The 17,339-nt window shown below is 49.6% G+C and overlaps 1 protein-coding gene across 3 annotated transcripts; it reads left to right on the plus strand.

The window, feature by feature from the left end:
* The first annotated feature begins 1,681 nt into the window (after positions 1-1,681).
* Positions 1,682-16,894, plus strand: HTR3A (5-hydroxytryptamine receptor 3A). 3 transcript variants are annotated; one of them, XM_025356864.1, is made up of 9 exons: positions 1,682-1,999; positions 4,374-4,540; positions 5,852-5,896; positions 7,820-7,929; positions 9,689-9,858; positions 12,585-12,745; positions 13,088-13,298; positions 13,395-13,616; positions 16,043-16,894. In XM_025356864.1, exons 1-9 carry the CDS (start codon positions 1,915-1,917, stop codon positions 16,339-16,341), a joined length of 1,470 nt encoding a protein of 489 aa, XP_025212649.1. In that variant the 5' UTR covers positions 1,682-1,914; the 3' UTR covers positions 16,342-16,894. The 3 variants fall into 3 exon arrangements, with proteins under 3 accessions (XP_025212649.1, XP_025212648.1, XP_025212650.1); XM_025356865.1 differs by lacking the exon at positions 1,682-1,999 and adding an exon at positions 4,096-4,171; XM_025356863.1 differs by having other exon boundaries at positions 13,088-13,616.
* The last annotated feature ends 445 nt before the right edge of the window (positions 16,895-17,339 follow it).

Below are 17,339 nucleotides of genomic sequence, written 5' to 3' on the forward strand. Positions count from 1 at the left end.
CCTGGCTCTATACATTCTCTAGAAGTTTGGGGCTCTCTTTCAATTCACTGCCCTCATCACCATTCTCCCGAGGGAAAGGCTTGGAGCTAATTGTCCATGTTTTTCTGGATTGTGCAGTGATGAAGCACATGACTTAAGAGAAGAGTAGCCCAGGCTCCCTGAACTGGACTGCATGTTGCAGAACCACACCCCGCTAATGGCCCCAGGAAAGGACCCCATAGGTGAATGGTATAATGCTTTGCACAGATTTCATAATGCACAGGAATGAGAACCAAAAGGGACGCAGCCCTGACCAAGATAGTTCTGTTCTTTTCTTTTCTATTATTTTCCTTCCTTCCTTCCTTCTTTCCTTTTCTTTTCTTTTCTCTTTTCTTTTCTTTTCTTTTCTTTTCTTTTCTTTTCTTTTCTTTTCTTTCTTTCTTTCTTTTCCTACAATTCAGAAAATTCCTCCTTACTGCAGGGTTCCTAGCCTATTCCACACTTAGAGTCAAGTGGAAAATAAATTCAAAGGAAAGAAAATGTTTTGTTGTTGACGCTTACCATGGTTGGTACAGGAGCATCTACCCAAATGGTGAGCTAGGGCAGGACTCCTTCACATAGAAATGCACAGTAATTCTTCTTGCAGGCAACTTAAGGGGTACACAGCTGAGGCCTGAGGGATAAGTACTTGTCTGTTTAACTTGCAATGAAAAAAGAAACACTTCTTTCAAGAAAGCCACTTCCATTTAAAAGGAAGGTATTGAAAATGCTTCCAAGGCCAGGTGTGATGGCTCATGCCTCTAGTCCCTTTGGGGGACTACCAAAAATACAAAAATTAACCAGGCATGGCTTGCATCTGTAGTCCCAGCTCTTCAAGAGGCTGAGATGGGAGGATCAGCTGAGATGGGGGAGGTTGGGGTTGCAGTGAGCAGTGATCACGCCACTGCACTCTAGCCTGGGTAACAGAGCGAGACTCTGTCTCAAAAAAAAAAAAAAAAAAAAAAGGAAAGAAAAGAAATGCTTGTGAAATGATATCAAGCAAAAAAAGAGGAGGATACAAAATTATATGTGTGTGATATTTACTTTGTTGTATACACATTGCAGAAGGAAATTATGGAAGAATATACACCAAAATGTTAAGAATGGCTGTCTCTGGGTCATAAGTTTACAGATGATTTTAATTTTTCTTCATATTTTTCTACGAAGTCCACGTATTATTATTATTTTTACTACATGTATTTATTATGTACAGTAAGAATGCATAAAATAAATACGTATAGTAAAAGTTTATTTTTATTGTATATTTATTATTAACATATATTTTACTATTTAAGTCTGATTAATTAGACGAGGACAAAAGGGCAGACCTGTGGTGACCCCAGTTACCCTTCCTGTAACTGCAGAGGTGCCCAGTCACCTGCTTGGTTATGTCACTCTGGGGAGTAAGAGAATGGCCCACCTGCTCCTGCCTGACTCACCCTCTCTTGCCCCAGTCCAGTGCCACAGAAACATGCTTGCCAAGGGACATCAATGAAAGCAGCAACCTGGTTCACCTCCCGGGGGTCAGGCTGTACCCTTGTCTCAGGGGCTTCTGCAGCCCCTGTCCCCACCTAAGTTACTCCTTGGGGAAACATGACCAAGCACCCTGGCTGAATGGGTGGACTGAGCTCCCACAGCATGACATCAGCTAGGGCGGGCTCCCCTCTCAGCCGTCCCCTCCCCTTTCCTCCCGCCTGAAACATGATCCAGCTGAAGGACTGATTGCAGGAAAACCTGGCAGCTCCCCAACCTTGGTGGCCCAGGGAGTGCGAGGCTGCAGCCTCAGAAGGTGTGAGCAGTGGCCGCGAGAGGCAGGCTGGCTGGGACATGAGGTTGGCAGAGGGCAGGCAAGCTGGCCCTTGGTGGGCCTCGCCCTGAGCACTCGGAGGCACTCCTATGCGTAGGAAGCTCGCTATGCTGCTGTGGGTCCAGCAGGCGCTGCTCGCCTTGCTCCTCCCCACGCTCCTGGCACAGGGAGAAGGTAAGTGGACTTCGGGAAGCAGCAGGACTTGGCTGACCATCTGCTGAGGGGCGGCGGGGGATGCTTCCGTCCTCGGAGGGCTGTGGAGACGAGGGTGGGGAATGGTGTGGCTGCAGGAAGGTCAGCTGTCTTACCACCTGTGAGCATGACAGCATTTGAAGCATGGTGGTCAAGCTAGAGAGAGTTGGGAATGTTGAGTCCCAGGGCAGGGCAAGAGCGGAGCTTGCAAAGAGGGGAGCAGAGAAGTAGCCTGGCATATCAGCAATAAAAAGACAGGCACCAAGAGGGGGCTCCTCTCCTCTTTGCCCCTTCCCTAAACTCTTTGAATGAAAGCTGCAAGGGAACTTAGAACTCATTTGGTCCACCCCTGCCTGTTATAAATGGGAATGCTGTGGCCCAGGGAGTAGGGGGCGGGTCATTCATTCAAGGTCACACAGCTTGTTAGCAGCAGAGTGGGGACCAGAACTAGTCTAGTCATCTTTCCTCAGCTTCACTGGTTTTGTTGCATAGGTTCATTCTCTGGGTCTGAGGTTTCCCCAAGTTCCTTTCCAGGACTAAACTCCAGTGACACCCAATTTCTCTCTACATTCCCTACGCCCGTCCTTTCCTGACTCCCTTGAATGTAGGGTGTTTTAGCCACAAAGAGACCTGCTTCCTTTTGCTGCAGACCATGTTCATTCCCCTCTGGGAGGTTTCTCTCCCTACAGAGCTGGGGTGGAGCACACTGGGGCACAATTAGAAGGAGGCCATCCAGGGGTTGGACAGATGTAAAGGGCTCTGGGCAAGATGTCCTTCCTCCCGGGAGTGGTCGTTTGGGGATGCTCCGTAGGTTAAGCAAACGCAAGCTGGAAGTGATGACTGTGGTCAGGGGCTTCCTTGACTGAGAAGAAACTCTGTCCCTCCCAGCAATGGTCCTTTGCCCTTGGCCTGCTGGGATGAGTTCAGTGCTCTCCAAGCTGGTCAGGATCCCAGTCAATAGGACCCAGGCTGTTGCTGGTGTAGTGAAGATGCACACGGGTCTGCATTTGAATCTCAGTTCCTCCACTTGCAGGGCACAGTGCTCACCTTTCTGGGGCTTGGGGATCCTTGTCTGCAAATAGCCACGCTGGTGGACTGTTCTAAAGTTAAATGAAGAATATGCACATTAATGTTATTCCAAAGGAGACACTTAAAAAAATAGTGTGTGTGTCTGTGTGTGTGTGTGTGTGTATGTTCTCTCTTTGCTCTTCTCTGTCCTTCTGAAGGAAGCCAGCAGCTTATCAGGGAAAAGCGGGTGAAAGGGTGGGGAATCTGCAGGACTGATTTGTTGCCAAGTTGCACACAAGATGAGAGAAGACGCGGTCTTGTTTAGCAAAAGCCAGGCCTGCTGGCGCCTGGTTAGTGAAAGACCCTGACTACCCTGCCGGCTCCATCTCCCCTCTGCTCCCTTTGCTGCCCTCTAGGTTGTACTCCCTTCACCATCCCGTGAATTTTCACTTTTGTATGCCAGGCCACCCTTCTGGAAGTGCTCCTACTGCTTCCAGTGTGAAACTGAGCTGCACATGACAGCTTCATAGAACAGGACCAGGGCCCAGGAGCTGGGCTGTCTCATTACTGGATTGTTCCCGTAGGCCACCTGCCCTGGAAGTCATTTGATTTCTTCTCACTCCCTCCACACCTCGCCCCAACCGCCTTTCTAAGCCCATCAAGTTTGCCCATACAGCAACCCTAGAAGGTGGACTGGGCCAGCCCTCCGCCCATAGCTTGTGTGTGCCTGGGGCAGGGTGCAAGGATCCTCTTGGGGTGGCTTTGCAGGATGTAGAGGGAATGTCAGTTTTCACCAGATGCCCACACTTCCTTCTTTCTTTACCAGTTTCAGACTCAAAAAGTAGATGATGTGTGCAGATGCTGAGGTTTGACCTCGGCTGAGGAAAACTCTGATGCAGACCCTTGGGCTTAGAAATTGTGCACTTGGAGTCATGCTTTCTTGCAACCCTCTTGCTTTTAGTATCATACCCTGACAGCCAGCTTCCCTGTTGCTCCCCAGAGGCCCTTGCTTAGGCCCCATGGGCCGCCTACTCTCCACCGTTTTTAGCCCTCAGCCTGCTTTGAACCTCAGCTGTCTCGTGCCACCTGCTCTTCCAAGCCAGATCTCTGCTTCCTGTCAATGAATGCATAGGTCCTTTCTACAAGGTAATCCATTTGAATTATGGTAGAAATCTCTGCAGACAAAATGCTTTAGTGGTGAGAATGTCAGTCTGTGGGGATATTTTAGAATTTTGTAAAGTGGAGATGGTGGGAATACATCTCTTTTAAAAGCTTACAAACCAGGGCAAGAGAACCAGGGGAAGACTTGGGGGGGCTGGTGTCTACTTCGAACTGTTTTCCTTCCCAGCCAGAAGGAGTGCAGGCCTTCAGGGCCGAAACACCACCAGGCCTGCTCTGCTGAGGCTGTCGGATTACCTTCTGACCAACTACAGGAAGGGCGTGCGCCCCGTAAGGGACTGGAGGAAACCAACCACCGTGTCCATTGACGTCATTGTCTATGCTATCCTCAATGTGGTGAGGCTCAGCCCCGAACTGCACACAGGCAGACCTTTTGGGGGTGGGAGAAGGCCATGTGAGACAAGTCACCCCCTGTGTATCTTGGTAGGCATTTGAGAACCTATAGGACCTATGGTCTGGCACCACAGCTGCCCACAGCTGGATGGATTGCAGCACCACATCTGCCCAAACCAGAAACCTGGGCTCACCCTGTGGCTGCTGCTCCCACACCCGTACAGTGAGGAAGTCACTTCCCACATGTGGTTCTTCATACACTGCGTAATGCTAACCATCTCTCTATGTAAGCTGTATGAGGATTAAGACTGTCCCATGCATCTCTATGCCCTCAGTGCCTTACAAACATCCCTGGTGCCTGTCAGGTGTCACTAAATGATTGTTGAAGAATCAGCCAACAGATCAATTATTCATCAATTCCTTCATTAACTATCACAGTAGGGTGGGGTGCACTGCTCAGAAGAGGTGGTCAGACATTGTGCAGAGATAAACAAGAAGGCAGTTGTAGAGATGCAGTGGCTCTGTGCTGGGGTCAGGTAGGCAGGACCTAACTTCACAGTCTCTGCTAATTTTAATCTACTAAAATTACTCTATTAAAATCAGTCAACCCGCCTGACTAATTTTTGTATTTTTAGTAGAAACAAGGTTTTGCCATGTTGGCCAGGCAGGTCTCGAACACCTGGCCTCAAGCCATCTGCGTGCCTAAACCTCCCAAATTGCTGGGGTTACAGATGTAAGACACTGCTCCTGGCATTATATGTATATTTGAAGTTGAAACATAAATCATTGTTGGCAGAGCATGGTGGCTCATGCCTGTAATCCCAGCACTTTGGGAGGCTGAGGTAGGCAGACCACTTGAGGCCAGGAGTTCAAGACCAGTCTGGCCAACATAGCGACTGCATCTCTACTAAAAAATGCAAAAATTAGTCAGGTGTGGTGGCACGCACCTGTAGTCCCAGCTACTTGGGAAGCTGAAGTATGAGAATTGCTGGAACCTGGGAGGTGGAGGTTGCAGTGAGCTATTATGCCACTGCAATCCATCCTGGGCAACAGAACAAGCAAGACTCTGTCTCAAAATCAATCAATCAATCAATCATTGTTGCTTCTTTCTGGGTGTGCCCTAGTGAACGACTAACTTTTCCTGTCTGGCCAGGGAGCTCCAGTCTATCTACTTTCCCCACCCCAGCCCCTGCTCTTCACTTTTACTTCCCAAAGCAATAGGGCAGAAGGAAGCCTCTCCTTTAGGGGCTGGCATGTGCGGGGTGGCCCTCCAGTCCACAGGGTTACTTGTTCAAGCTCCCTTTCCTTTCCCAGGATGAGAAGAATCAGGTGCTGACCACCTACATCTGGTACCGGCAGGTGAGCAGACCCGCCCCTCCCTGCCCCCGTTTCTTGGGATAGGGACCTATCCTCCTGGGAAGGAGTCAGGAGTTTCAGTGACCTTGGTGACGGAAGGTGAGGGGAGAGGCTCAGAGGCACCCTCAGCCTGAGATCCAGGAGTGTGGAATCTCCTCATCTCAGGTCTGAGAGTGGAAGGAGGCTTAAAGATAGTGGAGGAGAAACCCTCCAAATCCCCTCTGGCTTCCGAAGTTCTTCAGAGCACGCCAAACTATGGCTTGTTCAGCCTCTGTTGAGGGGAACTCACAAGGCAGCCACTTCACTCTAAGCCAGCACTATTTGCTAGACCATTCTTCCTTTTATTCAGCCAAATTGGACAGCAACCAAATCGGGTGATTGAAACAGGATGGTTTGTTCCAGCCACTTAGTCCTCACATCCTCGGCCATTTCCCCACTCTTTTAGCTTCTGATGGGCCTGGGTCAGCCCATGGTGTGTGGATGTGTCTGAGGCTTGGCAGGAATTCTGGCTTCGAGCTGGGGTGGGGTAGGAAAAGAGTGGCAGTCACTATCCACGAGTCCTGCTCCGGAAGCCCCTGGGGCTGTTGGGGAGAAGTCAGAGCAGAGGGGAAACTAAAGTGGCTGAACACATGGAGGCAGGAGCATGAGGACAGCTGACAGAGGTCACGCCCAAGAGGCTCTGAGGACACACCTGGCATAAGTGGGTCTCTGTTATCCCTCCCCATGGCTTATGGCACATCCATCACCACCACCAGGCATGGGACAGGGCATGGGGTGGAAGAAGAAGCTAGAATGCTGATCCCTGAGATACTGCTCCGTCCCTGCCTCACAGAGGGATCCCTTACTGCAGCACACAAAGGGAAGGGACCTGAACAAGCACAGGCAGACTGGAGCTCCTTTTCCAGGACATCCAGCCAAGCTCCCACCTCTGGAGCTCTAGGGCCACTTGTCTGCCCCAGTTGCTTGCATCAGCAGTGAGGGAATGGCAGTCTACATATACCAGCGACTGTGCTAAGAGACTGGAGTTAGAGACACAAACTAGATCAAGGCCCTGCCCACCATGAGCTCAAAGATGAGATACAGGTACTGACAACTGAAATGCAACAAGACAGCCACTCCAACACAGCAAGGACAAGGTGCTAACCATGGGAGCACAGAGGAGACACATGTCAACCAGCCTGGAGTGTGGGGGTCATGGACAGTGTCCTGGAGAAGAGAGCAGACAGATGCCTTGGCTAAGTCCAGAAGGATGAGGAAAATGAACCTTGGTGAAGAAGATAGGGGAGAGGGAGCAGGGTATGCAGAGGGGTTCCAGCAGTGTTTCATTGCATATGGCTGCAGTGTAGAAGTCACAGAGAGGCATGGCCAAAACATGAGGCTAGAGAGATAGCGGAGGTCAGACTATATCAGCCTGTGTTGCCTGTGAAGTTTAACTTTACCCTAAAGGCAATGGGGCACCCCTGAAGGATTTTAAGCAAGGGAGTGACATGATCAAATTTACATTTTAGACTGGCCATCCTGGCATGAAAATGGAGAATACACTAATCAAAACTTAACAACAGCCATCTTCACCCTGTGAAGTAGATGTTATTTTCTCCATATAAATATGTTGAGGCCAAGATCCAAGAAGTCATTTGTCTGAGATTCTCAGCTGGCAGAGGGGGAACTCGCAGCATTCGAAATGACTGACTTCCTTCCTGGGGCAAAGCTGCATCTAGCTGAGTTATGTGTGGAGGCAGAGTGTGAATGAAGAGGTGGGGGGACTCTCAGTTACTGCTGAAGGATTTGGATGCCACTGACACCTGCTTCTCCCAAGAAGATGCCCACCTGTTGCCTGGGCACTGAGGGTGAAGTCTGCCTGAGTTGCAGGCGACCCTCACTGGAGATGGAGAGGGCTGCCCGTGACCATCCCTGCTCCTCCCCTAGTACTGGACTGATGAGTTTCTCCAGTGGAACCCTGAGGACTTTGACAACATCACCAAGTTGTCCATCCCCACGGACAGCATCTGGGTCCCAGACATTCTCATCAATGAGTTGTGAGTACCGTTATCAGTTGTGGGGTGGCTGGGAGGCTTAGGGGCTGGAGAAGCCCGGGGACAGAGAGACAAGATTGTCACTGTTGCATTTGAGATGACCCACCAGGAATTGCAAACTGTAGATAAAGCTGGCGTGAGTCCAAATTCCCTTTGTCTTCTCCCCCCCACCTTTTTCTGTTCTTTTCTTTTCGAAAACTCCTTGTTTTCTGTGCTTGTTGTTGAAATTCCGTACTTCGTAGTCCAAGGGCCCCTGCCACAGGGAAAGAAACCAGTGAATGAATTCACACTGAGTTATAATCACCTAACGGGACAGCTGCACTTCTAAAGGAGACAGTAAATGTTTCTTAAAAAAAAAAAAAAATGGAGCACTTGGCTGGGCTCAGTGGCTCATGCCTGTAATCCCAGTACTTTGGGAGGCTGAGGCGGGTGGATCACCTGAGGTCAGCAGTTCAAGACTAGCCTGGCCAACATGGTGAAACCCTGTCTCTACTAAAAATACAAAAATTAGCTGAGCGTGGTGGCGAGCACCTGTAATCCCAGCTACTCGGGAGACTGACAGCTACTCAGGAGAATCGCTTGAACCTGGGGAGGTTGTGGTGAGCCGAGATCACACCATTACACTCCAGCCTGGGTGACAGAGTGAGACTATCCCAAAAATAAAAATGGAGCACTGATAGTGGCTGCTGCTTCTGGCCCCCAAAGGAGATTTGGAGCTGGGGGACACGCTCAGACCTCCCGGGTCACACATGCACCTGACAGGCCACAGATCGCTTCTCCAATACGAAGTGGGTACCACCAGGCTTTATTTCTGGCAGCCAAACACGGTCCCATTTGACCCCAGCCAACATTCCTTCTCCCCATCCTGCAGGTTCATTCAGGGCCCACTAACTGGGTTTCAGAATTCAAGGGCAGGGAAGATGGCTGAGGAGACAGAGGGAAAAGGGAAGGTGACCCCCAGCAGTGTCCAACTCCAGGGGATGCCACTGACATTTTTCTAAGGGAGGCAGTTGACCTTGACCACACACCATCCCCTGCATAGCTCAGGCTGGAGGATTCTGGGAAATGCTAGTTTCTGCTGGAGCTCCAGTTTCAACAATGAAGTGGCCTTAGTCTTGACTTCTCATCCCTCAGCCTGAACTCAGAGAAGGCTGAGGGCTTAGCACCCTGGGCTCAGCCTACGCCATGCCACAGTGGTCACTCAAGAGGGCCTACCACTTTGAGATCAGCTAAGAGAGTGGAATGAGGTCTTGTAGGGCTTTTCTGGCTTTCCCGAATTCCTATCCATTTCTTTAGCTCCTTTTCACCCAGAGATGATTATTTTCATTTCAAAGAACTTGTAGCGGTGAAAGCAAAGAGAAGCCAGAGTCAGGATGGAACACAAGATCCTGCTTTCACCAAGCTCCCTGGGAGCCAAGCTTTGCCCAGCTGGGGGCAGTGACAGGTTGGGGCTGCTGGGCACGCTCCCTACTGTCCATGGCTTTTGGGCCCATGGGTTTTCCTCCCTGCCTTGTGTGGCCAGGAGCCAGGGGAATAAAGGAGAAATGCCCATTACTGCTTGATAAATAGCCTTGACAACAGCAGGTCAGGAAGCCTAAGATAGGAAGGTTGGAAAAACCGAGGCCAGACAAAACATCCAGGTTGTCCAGCTGCCTGTACCCTCCCCAAACTTCATTCCCTACCCAGTTGTTCCAAGATCTTCAGGCCCCCAGGGCTTGACCTGCCTCTTGAGCTCCCAAACTGACCCCTTTTCCCTGGCCAGTGTGGATGTGGGGAAGTCTCCAAATATCCCATACGTGTATATTCGGCATCAAGGTGAAGTTCAGAACTACAAGCCCCTCCAGGTGGTGACTGCCTGTAGCCTCGACATCTACAACTTTCCCTTTGATGTCCAGAACTGCTCGCTGACCTTCACCAGCTGGCTGCACACCAGTGAGTATGTGGGCTTCGCCGGGGCAGGGGTGGAGGTTGGGAGACCCCAGGGACACCTGAGCAAGGAGTGCTCCCCAGGGTGCCTTCTCGCATATCCAGCCTACTCACCACTTATTAACCCTCTGGGCCTCTGCTTCCTCATCCTCTACATGAGGTGAATCTGCTGCTCTTGCTGCTCCAACAGTAAGAGTTCACCACTTTTATCAGTAGAAATTTCATATAGCCCAGTATATTTTTCCAGATCCTTCTCTACACATTTACATTCACACATGCACGTGTGCATATATACACACACATACACATCTATGGAAAGTACATGGAAATTGCTTTATGAGTTCTTATTTTACATTAATACAGCAGTATTCAATGAGAGTGTGAACTGACTGCAAGATGCTCAGTAAGGGACAATTTTTTCCAATATCTCCAACAGAATCTGGCACTAAGCATCTCTCAGATCCATTTATTTCCCTTCATCCCCACGCAAGCCACCCTCGTCTCCTGCCTCGGTTTCTGCTTCAGCCTCCTACCTGGTTCCCCATGCATTCATGTCCCCCTTAATTCGTGATTCTCACAGAAGCCAGTGAGATTTTAGTAAAATGCAATCTGACCATGTCACTCAAAACCCCTCAATGGGAGCCCAGGTACCTTGGAACACAATACACCCTCTTGAGCTGATTCTGCCACAGCCCGCTGCTCCAGGCTCATCTGCTCCCCTGAACTCTGCTCCCGCCCAATTGCCTTCCTTTCTAGCCCCAACTCTCATATTCTTTCCCTTTATCACATGTTGTTTCCTCTCCTATGCTACCTGGCCCTTTCCTCCCTCTCCCATCCTGCCCCACACCTGCTCCCTGCAACCACACCTAGCCTGTCCAACCCCTCTACTCACCCTTCTGATGGCAGCATAAGTTTCAGCTTCTCAGTTTCCCCTCTCATCCCCTAGACTAGTCCATCCCTGTTGCCCAATTTATGGCATCCTGGTCTTCTCCCCACCTCTGTCACCCTTGTAAGTACTTGTTCAATGTGTACTTCTCTCCTAGACATAAACTTAGAAAGGGGCAGATGCAGTGGCTCACAAATGTAGTCCCAGCAGTTTGGGAGATCAAGGCAGGAGGATTGCTTCAGCCCAGGAGTTTGAGGCCAGTCTGAGCAACGTAATGAAACCCTATAAAAATAAAAAGTAAAACAACTTGGAAAGGGCAGGGACATGATTTCTTGCCTACTTTTAGATCCCCAGCACAGGGCCTGGCACAGAGGAAGATTTTCAGCAAATGTTACCAAGCAGATGAATGCTAGCTAAGGGCTTGCTAGAGGGCTGGTGAGGTGTACACCACTCTGCTGCAAGAAGGCATCTCCCAGGCCGGGCACAGTGGCTCACGCCTGTAATTCCAGCACTTTGGGAGGCCAAGGTGGGTGAATCACAAGGTCAGGAGATCGAGACCATCCTGGCCAAGATGGTGAAACCCCGTCTCTACGAAAAATACAAAAAATTAGCCAGGCACAGTGGCGGGCGCCTGTAATCCCAGCTACTCAGGAGGCTGAGGTAGGAGAATCACTTGAACTCAGAGGGCGGAGGTTGCAGTGAGCCGAGGTTGCGCCACTGCACTCCAGCCTGGGTGACAGAGTAAGACTCTGTCTCAAAAAAAAGAGAAAAAACAAAAAGGCATTCCCTACTTCTGTTTCGATGTATTCATTACCTTAAAGTTAAGTTATGACAGTGATGCATGACTGCCTTGACCAAAACCGGAACTACAGATAAGACTAACATCTCCTTTGACTTCTACCCTCAATCCCAAACTTCACCAACAAGAGTTAACCACTTTTATCAGTAGAAACTTCATCTAGAACAGCATATTTTTCCAAATCCTTCTCCACACATTTACATACACACATACACATCTATGGAAAGTACATGGAAATTGCTTTATGAGTTTGTATTTTAGATAAATGTATCTATATATATTATTGTATACTACTACTTGATTCTTTTTACTCAACAATAGGTCTTGGACATTTTTCAAAGTTCATGCATATTTAGGTCATCCTCAAAAATTTTAGCTGCTATAAAATAGCTCAGGATTTTGGAAGGCAGCTGTGCTCACCACTACCACCAATGCAAACATCTAATGATTTTGGTTGCATCCTAGCTTATTAAGCATTTTTATGATTGATGGATATTTCAGTATTTTCCAATGTTTTTCTGCAATGGATACTCCTGTCTTTCCCAGTGCATATGTCTCTGCTGCAGATGTTGAGAAGTGGAGTTGCAATCTATAAGTGAGGATTTTGCTTATTGTCTTAATTCTTTTTTAAAGACAGGCAGTTCCATCAAGGCAAAGGTGAAGAATGTTGACTTCTGTTCATTTTTGCAATGGGTAATTCTAACAGGGAAACCTAGAAAGCTGTTTGGAAGGGGTGTGTGTGTGTGTTTGTGTGTGTGTGTGTGAAAGAGAGAAAGCATTTTCTAATTAATGGTTTGCATGGTTCTTTGCACTGTGTGTTTTCATTTAAGACTTCATGTGCCCTCAGTGCGGCCCTGTGAGAGAGGTATGATGAGTACCTTATTTTATAGCTGAGGACAGCGAGGCTGAAGGTGATGTGCTGAGGCTGAGGTTGGGCCATCAGATATCAGCTCCCCTTGGTTGCTGCCCACCTGTGTCCCATGATCACAGGGTCTGGCAGGCTCTGGGAACTAGATTCCAAAGCTGGCTTGCTTTATTCTCTCTCAGTCCAGGACATCAACATCTCTTTGTGGCGCTTGCCAGAAAAGGTGAAATTCGACAAGAGTGTCTTCATGAACCAGGGAGAATGGGAGTTGCTGGGGGTGCTGCCCGACTTTCGGGAGTTCAGCATGGAAAGCAGTCACTACTATGCAGAAATGAAGTTCTACGTGAGTGGGAGTGAATGTGGGTAAAATGGTGAATAAAGCTTCGCACCCAGGTAGACTTAAGGAGGCATGCTGGGAAGAACTTCTGTGCCTTTGTCCAACTCCAGGTTGCACACATCTGGAACTTCAGGGAAGTAGATGGGGAAACTCCGTGAATGTCCCTTACTTATTCTAAACAGCCATAAGCCTGGATTGAGAGACAGGGTACGGGGGTCTGTCTGTTTTCTTCTCTGAGTAATCCAGGCTGGAAGCCCCATAAAACAAGGAGTCTGAGCTTGTGGGGTGGTTCCTGGGAGCAGAGCCTGTGTGCCCCAGGCTTCCCACAAGCTCCTCTCCCGATCCCAGGTGGTCATCCGCCGGCGGCCCCTCTTCTATGTGGTCAGCCTGCTGCTGCCCAGCATCTTCCTCATGGTCATGGACATCGTGGGCTTCTACCTGCCCCCCAACAGTGGTGAGAGGGTCTCCTTCAAGATCACACTCCTCCTGGGCTACTCGGTCTTCCTGATCATCGTTTCTGACACGCTGCCGGCCACTGCCATCGGCACTCCTCTCATTGGTAAGGTCTCTCCTGGCAGCAGAGCTCAGTCTGGTGAGAAACCCACCCCCTCCCACCTCCTGTATGTGTCTCTTGCCTCTGCCCTGGACTGCACAGGTGTCTACTTTGTGGTGTGCATGGCTCTGCTGGTGATAAGTTTGGCCGAGACCATCTTCATTGTGCGGCTGGTGCACAAGCAAGACCTGCAGCAGCCCGTGCCTGCCTGGCTGCGTCACCTTGTTCTGGAGAGAATCGCCTGGCTACTTTGTCTGCGGGAGCAGTCGACTTCCCAGAGGCCTCCAGCCACCTCCCAAGCCACCAAGACTGATGACTGCTCAGGTGAGAAACAGAAAGGAAGAGTCCACATGAGGGGCCGCTTCTGGCTTGGATGCTGTGGAAAGTCTCTGGAGGGTGTGGCCTGCCAAGGAGGTGCTGTACTGCACATGGCATCCCATGCCCTGCCTTATTGGGAGGGGCAGACTTCAGCCCAAGGTGTCAGTCCAGACCCTTTCTTCACTTACACAACCTCTCATCACCTTGGGTATTGAAAGAGAGGGTAGGAATCCCAGAGGCTGAGCATGTCAGGAGCTGAGACCTCTGGGCTGAGAATGGCCTCTCTCTAGGAAGGACCCATGGGGGAAGTCAAATGGATGCCCCTTAGGCAATTATTGGTCTCCCTGCCTCAGACAGTTAAATACTGCCGCTAGGATTTCTAAAACTCTTATTCTAAACAACCCAAAGCAGGGCATGGTGGCTCATGCCTACAATCCCAGCCCTTTGGGAGGCTGAGGTGGGAGGATCACTTGAGCCCAGGAGTTCAAGACCAGCCTGGCCAACATAGTGAGACCTCATCTCCACTGATTTTTTTTTTTAAGTTGGCTGGGCGTGGTAGTGTACATTCCTGTGGTCCTAGCTACTTCAGGAGGCTGAAGTGGATCACTTGAGCCCAGGAGGTTGAGGCTGCAGGGAGCTGTGTTTGCATTACTGCATCCCACTTGGAGGCAGAGTAAGACCCTGTCTCAAAAATAAAAATTAAAAACAACAAATACACAGCCCAAAGATCAGATTCTTTAGAATTTCAAACACCTATGAGGCAGAGAGACATTAAATATGGAGTTATACCTCCTGAGGAATTGTTATAGCTACCATTTGTTGGTGGTGGTGATGGTGGTTAGTTGGTTGGTTTATTCACTGAACATTTTGTGCCAGGCATGTGCAAAGCGCTTTGTCTACATGATCACATGTAATACTCACGACAACCCAAGAGGATTCTCATTCTCATTTTTCAAATAAGGGAAGCAGAGCTATAGAGAACTTGCTTGACCTAAATCACAGAGCCAGGAATTGGTAGAACCCAGGCCCATCTAACTCTAAGCTTTTCTTTCTAACCACTCCTCTCCACTCCACTCCTCTTTGTCCTTCCTCCTGGCTAGGGCCAGGCCTTTTACATGAGATTTTTGGCTCATCTAAGGCCATCTCACCAAGAGCTAGTGAACGAGTCTGCCAGTCTAGTGCCTAATTTACCTTGGTGAAGGAAGCCACTTCTGTAGGTGCATTTCCTGGTCCAGGACCTGCAGTCATGGACATGAGAGCAGCACCCTCCATCCTGCTGCCCCTCTGAGGCAACAAAATGGAGCAGAAGTAGCAGTGGATTGAGAGTCCAGACACCTGAGCCTTGGTGGTCTCACCATTAAATGATCCTCCAAGTATGTGATCACAGGCTAGTCACCTAACCTCTCTCAGCTTCACCATTTTTTATATGGTGGGAATAGTTGGCCGGGCACAGTGGCTCACACCTGTAATCCCAGCACTTTGGGAGGCCGAGGGGGAGAGGATCACGAGGTCAGGAGTTCGAGACCAGCCTGACCAACATGGGGAAACCCCGTCTCTACTAAAATTACAAAAATTAGCTGGGTGTGGTGGTGCACGCCTGTAATCCCAGCTACTCAGGAGGCTGAGGCAGGAGAATCACTTGAACTGGGGAGGCAGAGGTTGCAGTGAGCCGAGATTGCGTCACTGCACTCTAGCCTGGGCGAGAGAGTGAGACTTGGTCTCCAGAAAAAAAAAAAAAAAAAGGAATAGTAATCACGCCTCCTCTGCCTCTCTTGTGAGACTATTGTGAGGCTCAAATGAAATAATGGATATCCAATTGCTGAGGAAAGCCCATAGTGTACAGGAAGGACACTTCGTGGTATTAATGATCTGGAAGAGGGGTGGAGGATGTGCATAAGGAGAGGTACTCAGTCATGAGTCTGAGTCTGGGTACTCAGGTACCCAGAGATACTAGGATCCTCAGTCATACTGGTTTTTCAATTTAAATTGGATGGTGGGTTTGCAGTTAAGTAAGTTACTCTTTATACTTTTTATGTCTGAAGTTGTTCCTGGCCAGCCACGGTGGCTCACACCTGTAATCCCAGCACCGTGGGAGGCCAAAGTAGGTGGATCACTTGAGGTCAAGAGTTCAAGGCCAGCCCAGCCAACATGGTGAAATCCCGTTTCTACTGAAAAAAAAAAAAATTAGCCAGGTGTAGTGGTATGTGCCTGTAATCCCGGTTACTCGGGAGGTTGAGGCAGAATTGCTTGAACTCAGGAGGTGGAGGTTGCAGGGAGCCTAGATCGCACCACTGGCCTCCAGCCTGGGCGACAGAGCGAGGAAAAAAAAGTTATTCCCAGCAAAAATGTGCAGGCTATAGAAGCATAAGGGACCATGTTCAGGTCACCACCCGAGGTCTCCCTCTCCTGCCAATGCTCTGCTCTTCTTCCAGCCATGAGAAACCACTGCAACCACATGGGAGGACCCCAGGACTTGGAGAAGAACCCGAGGGGCAGATGTAGCCCTCCCCCACCACCTCGGGAGGCCTCGCTGGCGGTGCGTGGGTTGCTGCAGGAGTTGTCCTCCATCCGGCACTTCCTGGAGAAGCGGGATGAGATCCGAGAGGTGGCCCGAGACTGGCTGCACGTGGGCTCTGTGCTGGACAAGCTGCTGTTCCACATTTACCTGCTGGCGGTGCTGGCCTACAGCATCACCCTGGTTATGCTCTGGTCCATCTGGCAGTATGCTTGAGTGGGTACAGCCCAGTGGAGGAAGGGGTACAGGCCTGGTTAGGTGAGGGCAAAGAATTTCTGTTTAGGCCCCTCAGGACCCAGGGAATGTCAGGGACGTTTTCAAGACACAAAGTCCCATGGCCTGTTTCCAATGCCAATTCATCTCAGCAATCCCAAGCCAAGGTCTGAACCCTTCCACCAAAAACTGGGTGTTCAAGGCCCTTACACCCTTGCCCCACCCCCAGCAGCTCACCATGGCTTTAAATCATGCTCTCTTAGATCAGGAGAAACTCGGGCACTCCCTAAGTCCACTCTATTTGTGTATGTATCAAGCCTTTTCCCCATTGACCCTCCCCTGAATAAGGGACTTTGGAATTCTGCTCCTCTCTCACAACTTTGCTTTTAGGTTGAAGGCAAAACCAACTCTCTACTACACAGGCCTGATAACTCTGTACTAGGCTTCCCTAACCCCTAGTGTCTCTTTCTTCACCTCACTTGTGGCTGCTTCCCTGAACATCCATCCCCTATCAGATGATGGGAGTGGGAAGAATAAAATGCAGTGAATCCCTAAATTCTCTTCTTAACCATTTGTCAGCAGTTTTGGGAAGAGGTTGGATGGTTAGAAGAGATTTACAGTTAGTTAATCCCAACACTTTGGGAGGTCAAGACAAGGGGATCACTGGAGGTCAGGAGTTTGAGACCAGCCTGCCCAACATGGTGAAACCCCTCCTATACCAAAAGAAAAGCAAAAATACAAAAATTAGCCAGGCGTGGTGGTGCATGCCTGTAATCCCAGCTAATCAGGAGGCTGACGCAGGAGAATCATTTGAAGCTGGGAGGCGGAGGTTGTAGTGAGCTGAGATTGTACCACTGCACTCCATCCTAGGTGACAGAGTTAGACTCTGTCAAAAAAAAAAAAAAAAAAAAAAAAAAAAAGGAGAGAGAGAGAGAGATTGGTGCTTCCAGGTCCAGGAAACTGGGAGATGACAAATAGGTTGAAAAGCATTTACACAGGAA

This window comes from Theropithecus gelada, chromosome 14 (genome assembly GCF_003255815.1).
Source record: "Theropithecus gelada isolate Dixy chromosome 14, Tgel_1.0, whole genome shotgun sequence".
Lineage (NCBI taxonomy): Eukaryota > Metazoa > Chordata > Mammalia > Primates > Cercopithecidae > Theropithecus > Theropithecus gelada.

Coding starts and splice junctions, on each gene's coding strand:
- HTR3A (XM_025356863.1), top strand. CDS start 1,915: ATGCGTAGGAAGCTCGCTATGCTGCTGTGGGTCCAGCAGGCGCTGCTC. Junction 7,930..9,688: donor GACATTCTCATCAATGAGTT/GTGAGTACCGTT, acceptor TTCCCTGGCCAG/TGTGGATGTGGGGAAGTCTC. Junction 9,859..12,584: donor CACCAGCTGGCTGCACACCA/GTGAGTATGTGG, acceptor ATTCTCTCTCAG/TCCAGGACATCAACATCTCT.